At 39.7% G+C, this 12,843-nt stretch overlaps 1 protein-coding gene across 10 annotated transcripts in view; it reads right to left on the bottom strand.

Annotated features, from left to right (window-relative positions):
* Positions 1-12,843, bottom strand: part of PDE8B (phosphodiesterase 8B) — a gene marked incomplete at its 5' end in the record, with an annotated part of 253,193 nt that overhangs the window by 104,665 nt on the left and 135,685 nt on the right. For all 10 annotated transcript variants that reach the window (XM_082651425.1, XM_082651433.1, XM_082651428.1 and 7 more), the window contains one exon: positions 8,185-8,263. In XM_082651425.1, coding sequence (XP_082507551.1) covers positions 8,185-8,263 — 79 coding nt within the window. The remainder of the gene's footprint in view (positions 1-8,184; positions 8,264-12,843) is intronic.

Here is a 12,843-nt window from a genome sequence, read left to right as displayed (position 1 = left end):
TCTTTCTTTTTTTTTTTTTTACTACTTTTAAACTCTTTTTTATTTTTAATAATTATTTTAATAACTTTATTTAATTAATTAATCTATTTATTTATTTATTTATCCGTTTATTTGGAGCCGTCTGGATGACAGGGTCTTGGTACTCCAGCCGGGTGTCAGGCCTGTGCCTCGAAGGTGGGAGAGCCGAGTTCAGGTCCACCAGAGGCCTACCAGCTTGACTTAATATTAAATGGAGAAAATCTCCCAGAGATCTCCATGTCAATGCTAAGACCCAGATCCACTCAACAACCAGCAAGCTACAGTGCTGGACACCCTACGCCAAACAATTAGGAGGACAGGAAAACTACCCCACCCACTAGCAGAAAGGCTGTCTAAAGTCATAATAAGGTCACAGACACTCCAAAACACACCACTGGACGTGGACCTGCCCACCAGAAAGACAAGATCCAGCCTCATCCATCAGAACACAGGCACTAGTTCCTTCCACCAGGACGCCTACAGAACCCACTGAAAAAACCTCACCCACTGGGGGCAGACACCGAAAACAACGGGAACTACAAACCTACAGCCTGCAAAATGGAGACTCCAAACACAGTAAATTAAGCAAAATGAGAAGACAGAGAAAAACACAGCAGACGAAGGAGCAACGTAAAAACCTACCAGATCAAACAAATGAAGAAGAAATAGGCAGTCTACCTGAAAAAGAATTCAGAGTAATGATTGTAAATATGATTCAAAATCTTGGAAATAGAATGGAAAAATACAAGAAACATTTAACAAGGACGTAGAAGAACTAAAGAGCAAACAAACAATGATGAACAACACAATAAATGAAATTAAAAATTCTCTAAAAGGAATAAATAGCAGAATAACCAGGGCAGAAGAACGGATAAGTGACCTAGAGGATAAAACAGTGGAAATAACTACCACAGAGCAGAATAAAGAAAAAAGAATGAAAAGAATTGAGGAAAGCCTCAGAGACCTCTGGGACAACATTAAATGCACCAACATTCGAATTATAGGGGTCTCAGAAGAAGAAGAGAAAAAGAAAGGGACTGAGAAAATATTTGAATAGATTATAGTTGAAAACTTCCCTATTATGGGAAAGGAAATAGTTAATCAAGTCCAGGAAGCACAGAGAGTCCCATACAGGATAAATCCAAGGAGAAACACAGCAATACACACATTAATCAAACTATCAAAAATTAAATACAAAGAAAAAATATTAAAAGCAGCAAGGGAAAAACAACAAATAACATACAAGGGAATCACCATAAGGTTAACAGCTGATCTTTCAGCAGAAACTCTGCAAGCCAGAAGGGAGTGGCAGGACATATTTAAAGTGATGAAAGGGAAATACTTACAACCAAGATTACTCTACCCAGCAAGGATTTCATTCAGATTCGAGAGAGAAATTAAAATGTTTAGAGACAAGCAAAAGCTAAGAGAATTCAGCACCACCAAACCAGCTTTACAGCAAATGCTAAAGGAGGTTCTCTAGTAAGGAAACACAAGGAAAGGAAAAGACCTACAAAAACAAACCCAGGACTTCCCTGGTGGCGCAGTGGTTGAGAGTCTGCCTGCCAATGCAGGGGACACGGCTTCGTGCCCCAGTCTGGGAGGATCCCACATTCCACGGAGCGGCTGGGCCCGTGAGCCGTGGCCACTGGACCTGCACGTCTGGAGCCTGTGCTCCACAATGGGAGAGGCCGCGGCAGTGAGAGGCCCGCGTACCGCATAAAAAAACAAAAACAATTAAGAAAATGGTAATAGGAACATAGATATCGGTAATTACCTTAAATGTAAATGGATTAAATGCTCCAACCAAAAGACACAGACTGGCTGAATGGGTACAAAAACAAGACCCATATATATGCTGTCTACAAGAGACCCACTTCAGACATAGGGACACATACAGACTGAAAGTGAGGGGATGGAAAAGGATATTCCATGCAAATGGAAATCAAAAGAAAGCTGGAGTAGCAATTCTCATATCAGACAAAATAGAAATTAAAACAAAGACTATTACAAGAGACAAAGAAGGACATTACATAATGAGTGAGGGATCAATCCTAGATTAAGATATAACAATTGTAAATATTTATGCACCCAACAGAGGAGCACCTCAATACATAAGGAAAATGCTAAAAGCCATAAAAGGGGAAATCGACAGTAACACAATCATAGTAGGGGACTTTAATACCCCACTTTCACCAATGGACAGATCACCCAAAAAGAAAATAAATAAGGAAACACAAGCTTTAAATGATACATTAAACAAGATGGACTTAATGACATTTATAGGACATTCCATCTAAAAAGAACAGAATACACTTTCTTCTCAACTGCTCATGGAACATTCTCCAGGATAGATCATATCTTGGGTCACAAATCAAGCCTTGGTAAATTTAAGAAAATTGAAAACATATCAAGTATCTTTTCCAACCACAATGCTATGAGACTAGATATCAATTACAGGAAAATATCTGTAAAAAATACAAACACATCAAGGCTAAACAATACACTACTTAATAATCAAGAGGTCACTGAAGAAATCAAAGAGGAAATCAAAAAATACCTAGAAACAAATGACAACACAAACATGACGACCCAAAACCTATGGGATGCATCAAAAGCAGTTCTAACAGGGAAGTTTATCGCAATACTTCCTACCCTATGAAACAAGAAACATCTCAAATAAACAATCTAACCTTACACCGAAAGCAACTGGAGAAAGAAGAACCAAAAAACCCCAAAGTTAGCAGAGGGAAAGAAATCATAAAGATTGGATCAGAAATAAATGAAAAAGAAATGAAGGAAGAAATAGCAAAGATCAATGAAACGAAAAGCTGGTTCTTTGAGAAGATAAACAAAATTGATAAACCATTAACCAGACTCATCAAGAAAAAAAGGGAGAAGACTCAAATCAATAGAATTAGAAATGAAAAAGGAAGTAACAACTGACACTGCAGAAATACAAAGGACCACAAGAGATTACTACAAGCAACTATATGCCAATAAAATGGACAACATGGAAGAAACTGTCAAATACTTAGGAAAGCAAAGCCTTCCGTGACTGAACCAGGAAGAAATAGAAAATATAAGCAGATCAATCACAAGCACTGAAATTGAGACTGTGATTAAAAATCTTCCAACAAACAAAAGCCCAGGACCAGAGGGCTTCACAGGCGAATTCTATCAAACATTTAGAGAAGAGCTAACACCTATCCTTCTCAAACTCTTCCAAAGTATAGCAGAGGGAGGAACACTGCCAAACTCATTCGACGAGGCTGCCATCACCCTGATACCAAAACCAGACAAAGATGTCACAAAGAAAGAAAACTATAGGACAATATCACTGATGAACACAGATGCAAAATCCTCAACAAAATAGTAGCAAACAGAATCCAACAGCACATTAAAAGGATCATACACCATGATCCAGTGGGGTTTATCGCAGGAATGCAAGGATTCTTCAATATACACAAATCAATCAATGTGATACACCATATTAACAAATTGAAGGAGAAAAACCATATGATCATCTCAACAGATGCAGCGAAAGCTTTTGAGAAAATTCAACACCAATTTATGATTAAAAACCATCCAGAAAGTAGGCATAAAGGGAACTTACCTCAACATCATAAAGCTCATATATGACAAACCCACAGCCAACGTTGTCCTCAATGGTGAAAAACTGAAACCATTTCCACTAAGATCGGGAACAAGACAAGGTTGCCCACGCTCACCACTATAATTCAACATTGTTTTGGAAGTGTTAGCCACAGCAATCAGAGAAGAAAAGGAAATAAAAGGAACCCAAATCAGAAAGGAAGAAGTAAAGCTATCACTGCTTGTAGATGACATGATACTATATAGAGAATATCCGAAAGATGCTACCAGAAAACTACTAGAGCTAATCAATGAATTTGGTAATGTAGCAAGGTACAAAATTAATGCACAGAAATCTCCTGCATTCCTATACACTAATGATGAAAAATCTGAAAAGAGAAATTAAGGAAACACTCCCATTTACTATTGCAACTAAAAGAATAAAATATCTTGGAATAAACCTACCAAAGGAGACAAAAGCCCTGTATGCAGAAAACTATAAGACACTGATGAAAGAAATTAAAGATGATACCACGAGATGGAGAGATATGCCATGTTCTTGGATTGGAAGAATCAACATTGTGAAAATGACTATACTACCCAAAGCAATCTACAGATTCAATGCAATTCCTATCGAAGTACCACTGGCATTTTTCACAGAACTAGAACAAAAAATTTCACAATTTGTATGGAAACACAAAAGACCCCGAATAGCCAAAGCAATCTTGAGAAAGAAAAATGGAGCTGGAGGAATCAGGCTCCCGGACTTCAGACTACACTACAGAGCTACAGTAATTAAGACAGTATGGTACTGCCACAAAAAGAGAAATACAGATCAATGGAACAGGATAGAAAGCCCAGAGAAAAAACCCATGCACATATGGTCACCTTATTTTTGATAAAGGAGGGAACAATATACAATGGAGAAAAGACAGCCTCTTCACTAAGTGGTGCTGGGAAAACTAGACAGCTACATGTAAAAGAATGAAATTAGAACTCCCTAACACCATACACAAAAATAAACTCAAAATGGATTAAAGACCTACATGTAAGGCCAGACACCATCAAACTCTTAGAGGAAAACATAGGCAGAACACTCTATGACATAAATCACAGCAAAATCCTTTTTGACCTACCTCCTAGAGAAGTGGAAATAAAAACAAAAATTAAAAAATGGGACCTAATGAAACTTAAAAGCTTTTTAGAGCAAAGAAAACCATAAACAAGATGAAAAGACAACCCTCAGGATGGGAGAAAATATTTGCAAATGAAGCAACTGACAAAGGATTAATCTCCAAAATATACAAGCAGCTCATGCAGCTCAGTATCAAAAACACAAACAACCCAATCCAAAAATGGGCAGAAGACCTAAATAGACATTTCTCCAAAGAAGATATACAGATTGCCAACAAACACATGAAAGAACGCTCAACATCATTAATCATTAGAGAAATGCAAATCAAAACTACAATGAGGTATCACCTCACACCAGTCAGAATGGCCATCATCAAAATATCTACAAACAATAAATGCTGGAGAGAGTGTGGAGAAAAGTGAATCCTCTTGCACTGTTGGTGGGAATGTAAATTGATACAGCCACTATGGAGAACAGTATGGAGGTTCCTTAAAAAACTAAAAATAGAACTGCCATATGACCTAGCAATCCCACTACTGGGCATATACCATAAGAAAACCATAATTCTAAAAGAGTCATGTACCACAATGTTCATTGCAGCGCTATTTACAATAGCCAGGACATGGAAGCAACCTAAGTGTCCTTCAACAGATGAATGGATAAAGAAATTGTGGCACATATATACAATGGAGTGTTACTCATTCATAAAAGAAACGGAATTGAGTTATATATAGTGAGGTAGATGGACTTTGAGTCTGTCATACAGAGTGAAGTAAGTCAGAAAGAGAAAAACAAATACCATATGCTAACACATACATATGGAATCAGAAAAAAAAATGGTTGTGAAGGCCCTAGGAGCAGGACGAGAATAAATACGCAGACCTACTAGAGAATGGACTTGAGGACACAGGGAGGGGGAAGGGTAAGCTGGGACAAAGTGAGAGAGTGGCATGGACATATATACACTACCAAACGTAAAATCAGTAGTTAGTGGGAAGCAGCCACATAGCACAGGGAAATAGGTCAGCTCAGTGCTTTGTGACCACCTAGAGGGGTGGGAAAGGGAGGGTGGGAGGGAGGGAGATGCAAGAGTGAAGAGGTATGGGGATATATGTATATGTATAGCTGATTCACTTTGTTATACGGCAGAAACTAACACACTATTGTAAAGCAATTATACTCCAATAAAGATGTTAAAAAAATAAATTAAAAAATAGAAAAGTAAAAAAAAGAATCCGCCTGCCAATGCAGAGGACATGGGTTCGAGCCCTAGTCCAGGAAGATCCCACATGCCTCAGAGCAACTAAGCTTGTGCACCACAACTACTGAGCCTGTGCACCTAGAGCCCGTGCTCTGCAACAAAGACATGCCATCACAATGAGAATCCCGCACACCGCAACAAAGAGCAGCCCCGCTCAACCGCAACTGGAGAAAGCCTGTGCACAGCAACGAAGACCTAAGGCAGCCAAAATAAAAAAAATTTTTTTAATTAAAAAAAAATGCTTAGTACTGCCTCTGGCACATGGTAAGCACCATGTAAGTGTTTTAAAGCAAACAGATAGGTAGTTTCAATGGATGGATGGGTAGGTAGCTATTGTTCCTAAATGTTAAGTGCTACTGCCCGACCTCTGACCATCTGCACTAAGGGGCACGTTCCCTGTGAAGCGGCACTGCCCCGAGAAGGACTCTGCTATTGAGTAGGAACGTACATGATGTATCTCATTCATGATGACTCATCTTAAAATCTATAGCACAAAGGCCTTTTAAATTTCCCCCTTACATATAATATCCTCTATTCAAGTTCTTCCTCCTTGTTCTTGAGTTTTATATTCAGAAAGCAGGTAGGTTTTTAAAGGGGTCTGAGAGGGCGCCCCAAGGAAAAGCCTGCAGTCAGGTCAGTTTCCCTTTTAATACAGGGATTCCCCTTCCCAGGCACCCACTGTCCTCAATCCCTGCTTCTTCCTCTTCAAGGTAAAGGCTGGCAGGTGATTCATGTGACACCATCGCCATATCACATCTCCTAGAGATACAGGTTTCCTAACCACCAGGAGCTAACTGTAGAAGGAAGGACTCAGTTGCCTGTTAAAGGACTGTATGCAAGATTACAAGGCTGGTAGAGAGCAGAGACGCCCCTCTCCTCATCACTAAAATCACAACCCGGCTTCCCCGTAAAAGAGGGAGGTGCGAATTATCTCCTTTTCCCTGGATATCTCCCTGGTATACAAGTATATATGAATAAATTTCTGGGTTTTTCTTGTTAAAAAAAAAAAGAGAGAGAAGTGCAAAGCAAACGTGTTTCATGAACAGAATTGACTGTTCAAGTCCAGGTAGAAGTGGGAGAGCTGTGGGGTTTGTGCTCAGTCTGTAACAGAAACATGTCTGATTGCACTGTGGTTCAGGGCAGATCTGTGGGCAGGTGGGCCAGTAATAGGCAGCAACATGAGGAAGCCTTCAGACCCAGGTCATGGGACAGCCAGAAAAACAAATTCTAACAATATAGCCCAACAGGGAACCAGGTAGGAAGGCTTTGGAGTCAGAAAGACATGGCTGGATGTTTTGGTTCCAGTATTTATTATTGAGGCTTTCCTTGGATAAGTTCCTTGGCCTTCCTGGGCCTCAGTTTCCCCATCTCTGTATTATCAGGCCCTATGTCTCTTTCATAGCGTTCCTGAATGCAAATGAGATAATCTCATGAGTGTGTTGATGACAGGGCCTGGGCACGGTGGGCTACTGATGTCATTGACCCCGTGTGAGGGCAGGGTGTGTGTGTGTGCAATGGGGGTTTCACAGGAGCGCATGTGTGAGGCCCTGTTACGGGGCCACTTTGTGTTGGACACTGTCTTTGGTCTCTTCCGATGGTAGCAAATGGTCCTCACGCTCGGTGCCACTATGCAAACCAAGGGCAGTCAAGTCAGTGCCCATCAGTGGAAGGTCTACATTTCAGAGTATTTTTAAAGTGTAAACGTCTTACCTTCCAACAAATAATAAGACAACTTTAATTCAATAGAGGTTTGTCTGCTATACACATTTCCTTAGGAAGATGACTTTAGTATTATATAAGAGAGCTTTATAACTGGAATACCAACTGTAGGCAGATAACTGAGGACTGTTCACAACATTTTGTTCCCAAGGCGTGTGTAAGCAGTTACTCTACAATTCTGACATACTTCTGTATAAACAGTGCCTTCCTGCATAGTCTAAAGAATTTACCTCATCTCTGTGAAAGAAACCGCAGGCTCCAATCTGAACTAATTTTTATTCTTCTTGAGTATCTAATTCTTAGCTTAAGAATATCAGTTTTCCTTGCATACTTTGATGTTCCTTTCTCCAAAGAAAATGTGCCGAAATGTGAGAATTACAGCAAAGTGCTTGAAAAAGGATGGCGCAAACTAGAAAGGCTTTATTTTGACACCTAAAGATAAAAAGTGTCACCATACCTGAATCACGTGGTCATCGCTTGTGATTTCTATGGCTTCATGACAGTGGTCTAATGCTGTAAACACTGAATTACAGGCCCTGAAAGTTGCAAAAGATTGATGTTAGTTCTGCTGGAAAACCATGAGCATTTCATCTGTTCATTTATCAAAGTAAACAGTTCCTCAGGTTCATTAAAACCAAGTACCTTTCGATATGTTTTGGGGGAAAAAAAAGAAACCTAGCCTTTCAAACTAAATGAATAAACAACAGCATGCATTTCTATGCATATCATACAGAGAGAAGAATGTAATCTGGCAAAATCATCATGGATTGTGGAATGAACTCCGTATGTGCTGGATGAAACCTTCACACTGACACAAGAGAACAAAGATGCAGGAGATGGTCTCATAGGCCCCTATGTTCTATGTCAATGACATTCTTCTGTTCCATTCACGGCGGCAGTCATGGAGAAGTCCCATCCCCATCAATTAGAAAAATCTAATTAAGCCCAAATTAGATCTGAGGTATTCTGGCCTTTTGCAACAGACACAGAAATATTTTTTTCTTTTCTTACTTTTACGACCTAGATAAGCAAGCCTTTACGGTACTTGCTACACCCACCAGCCTGATGAAAGGCAAATACGGCTGAATTCCCCTTGCCTGGTTCATTTTACAGCTCTCCTGGTGGGCACTATTCTTGATGACCTTCCTTGTATATCTGGAATATTTGAAATCATTTCAATTTCTCAATTTCTTGGGCAACATTTTAACTACCTTCCAAATTTAGAGCAACTCCAAATACAGTAAGTTATTTACTATCTAACCCAGCAAGTATGTGGCTACTTACTAGAGCTTTGTTATTTGTACTGGCTGTTTAAAGAATCCCAGTGAAGGCTTTCTTATACATTACCAAAAAAATGTTAATCTACTGGATTGATGTTTCTTCTTATAATATGAACTCTTATAATGTTATTCATTTTTCCCTCTCATAAGGCATCTAACTTTGCCATTCTATTTTGAACGTTTACAAGGGAGAGGGCAGAAGAAACTGGGTGAAACTTGGTTCGGTATTTGGCCAGTTATGGGACCTTGGGCAATGTTTTCTCTCTGCTGGCCCTCAGTTTCCTCATCTATAAAATGAAGATAACACATCTTACAGGTTGTTGTAAGAATCAAAACAGTTTATGTGAGGCGTGTCTCAAAATACTTAGGATGATATAAGAATTCAAGACATAGTACTTGTTACTTGTAAGATCTCAGAATAATATTTTTTGTTCTCTAAAGCTTTCAAAGGCTGTTGGTGAGAAGAAAAGTGAATTATAACCTATCTTTTCTCATGAGTGTATCTGAAATATCAAACCAAGAACTGCTTTCAATAATAGCAAGGCAGCCTGCACAGAAAGGGAAGGATTTTAGCCCATTGACGGGTAGTGCTCCTGTCGCTGCAGAGATGAAGACACAGGTGTGGGAGGGTAAGTAAAGTAAGTAATCATGATGCAGGTGAGTGGAGGAGAACATAACCCTAACCCCACTGATATTTCTGATGGGTGTGGGATGTTTTCTTATTTAAATGGCTCCAGTCTAGGGTTCTCAAAAAACTAAAAATAGAACTACCATATGACCCAGCAATTTCACTCCTGGGTATACATCCGAAAAAAACAAACACACTAATTCAAAAACATACATATACCCCAATATTCATAGCAGCATTGGTCACAATAGCCAAGATATGGAAGCAAACCAGGTGTCCATCAACAGATGAATGGATAAAGGTGTGATATATATATACAATGGAATACTACTCAGCCATAAAAAGAACAAAATTTTGCCGTTTGCAGCAACATGGATGGACTTGGAGGGTATTATGCTAAGTGAAATAAGTAGACAGAGAAAGACAAATACTGTATGATATCACTTACATGTGGAATCTAAAAAAAAAAAAACAAAAAAACCCCAAACTAGTGAATATAACCAAAAAGCAGACTCACAGATATAGAGTACAAACTGGTGGTTACCAGGGGGGAGAGGGAAGGAGGGAGGGGCAATAAGGGGTAAGGGATTAAGAGGTACAAACTATTAGGTATAAAATAAGCTATAAGGATATATTGTATAACAATATTTTATAATAACTATAAATGGAGTATAACCTTTAAAAATTATAAATCACTGTATTGTAACCTATAATATTGTACAGAAACTATACTTCAAATAAAAAGGTAAATAAAATAAATTGCTCCAGTCTACCTAATATGAACTGTATACTGTCCTATTAGCATTGCTGCATTTGTAAACATGATCATTTAAAATGTGAAAAAGAATTCAAAGAGGACTTTAAAATTGTTACCAAAGTCACTACTGCATCACCTCTCATGAAGAGGCAAGCAAGAGCTAGTCTTATCCCAAGTCTGCTCCAGGCACTTGGGTCCAGAACCCAACTCGGCACAACGGGAAAGCGTTCCCTGTCCTCCAGAAGTCTGATGTGGAAAAGCACCATCTGTGTGGGCTAGTTCCTTAGCTTTGGGAGCTGGCTAATTAAGTGTTAAAACATTTGATCAAATGATAAATTCCCCTCTTGCCCAGGTATTTTCTTAAAGTACCTATGTGGCTCAATTAAGTATGTAAACAGCTACTTCAGAGTATGACTGTTCTTGTCAATTCAACAGGCTGCCTCATACAAGATGTTAGCTCCAACTGCCAAAATGTATCTATTAGATGTTCACTGCAAAGCTATACACTATCCTGTGAGAGTATAATGCCCAATGGGACAAAGCAGATCCTTATTGACAGTTAAAGTGAAAGTATATTGGCAGGACGAGTAGATTATTGCCCCGGTGACAAACGCTACTGGACTGCCATGTGTAGATCTAGGCTTTAAACCAATTTGGTTGATGGTTCTTTTTAAATAAACCTGCAGCAAAATGAGGTAATCAATTTGAATCATGTTCCTAAAGTTTGAGAATTTAATTGCTTGTATTAATTATTAATATTCTTCATGCAGAAGAACCTTAGCTTTATTAATTTTCTGTTCTTGGGAAACCATGTAACTCTGCACCTCAACTGGATTTTAGTAGCCTTCAGTTTGAGAAGCTGGAAAATTGGAAAAAGCACAAGGGAACCAGAGCCCATGTAGCGCTAGTGATGTAACCATTTCCCCTTCATCTTCTTAAAAGTCCGTGAAGGTCTGCAGGGAAAAAGTAAATATTACAGGGACCCAGGTAGAAAGTCTACAAAGAACATAATGCTCTGATGGGGTGCAGGGTGCATCCGACTTAAAGCAGGGTGCCTGGATTCTACTCCAGTGCTGCCACCCACATGTTGAGTAGCTGTGATCGTGCCCAGAGTCTTCCCGGCTCTCAGCGTTCCTCTGTCAGTTGTCTGGGGCGGTTGGGTTACATGACCTCCTGTGTCCCTAACAAAGGCACCCCGGAATCTACTCAAACAAAACACAAACACCCCACCGCAGACAGACACACACACACAAGGGTAGGACTGGGCAAGGTGGTAGCGTGCAGGGAGAAGACTCTGAACACAAAGCCACATCCCAGCAGGGGTTCGGGAGCAGCAGGGAGGGGGCTGTGGACTTGCTACCCACCAGCACGGCTCCTGGGCAGTGACGCAGCAGGGGCCGGTTACTTTAATCCATCACAGATCAGTTTCTACTTCCGTAACACAACGGGGCTGTCACGCAGAGCCCACGTGAGGATAAAGTGCTCTATAAATATCAGTTAATAATGAGAGATGTAGTGTTCCACAGAATACTAAGGTTTGCCCATCAGAAACTGATTCTAAAATGAAGGACTGCTACTGTCTTAAGATTTGGAGTAAAATAAACATGATGATTTGGGTGTAACCCCTAGGTAACAGATATCAGACTGCCTAATGATGAAATAATAGCTCGTACCTGATTAGTGTAAACTCATCAGCTTACACTCTCAATAAATAGCAAAATCCTATCTGTATTTTGGTTAACATAGTTCTTTTCATGATAAAGAAGCATAAGAACATAAACAATAAATGGTCATCAGTTAGCCCATACTTCCCTAGACATTCCCCCTCTCATGAGTTCTGTTCAATAAAGTAATTCATCACATGCACACAGAAATGTGATTTTGTTCTGTCTTTAAAAGTTATTCCTATATAATGGAATTTTTAAATCAGGTATGTTATGTTTGATCACATGATCTTTTTCTTCTTGGTTAAGTAAATATGGTTACCATACATGAAGACTGGACAGAAGCGTCTGCCTTCAACATTCAACATCATCCTTGCAGTAGAGACTGTCCTTGCAGAATGCTAGTAATGTCACATATTTAGCTGCAGCTGGGGGTGGAATTGCAGGGAAAAGTATGATATAATTAGACTATAATTATTCTGGCATTGTATAACAAAGAGCCTCATTTTCCCCGTCTGCAGCAAGTGACAACGTTGCCTGCCAACCTCTGGGGTGCAGGTAGATGCTTTAGACATCCTTGAATGCCCTAAGGAGCTGGGAAGGCCACGGAGGGTCACTGTCCACCCCCATCCGCTGGGCCCAGATATCATACACCCAGGGAGAGTCAAACCACACACACACACACCATACTCCTCCAAAAGACAGAAAAGAAGTTGGAGACAGTTGAGGTACAACCAGCCAAAAGGCATCAAAAGAAACTGACCATTTAGTCCTCCTCTGTCTTCTC

Source organism: Grampus griseus (genome assembly GCF_964374135.1).
Source record: "Grampus griseus genome assembly, chromosome: 3".
NCBI classification, from domain to species: Eukaryota; Metazoa; Chordata; class Mammalia; order Artiodactyla; family Delphinidae; genus Grampus; species Grampus griseus.
This window is presented reverse-complemented; position numbering and strand designations above follow the sequence as displayed.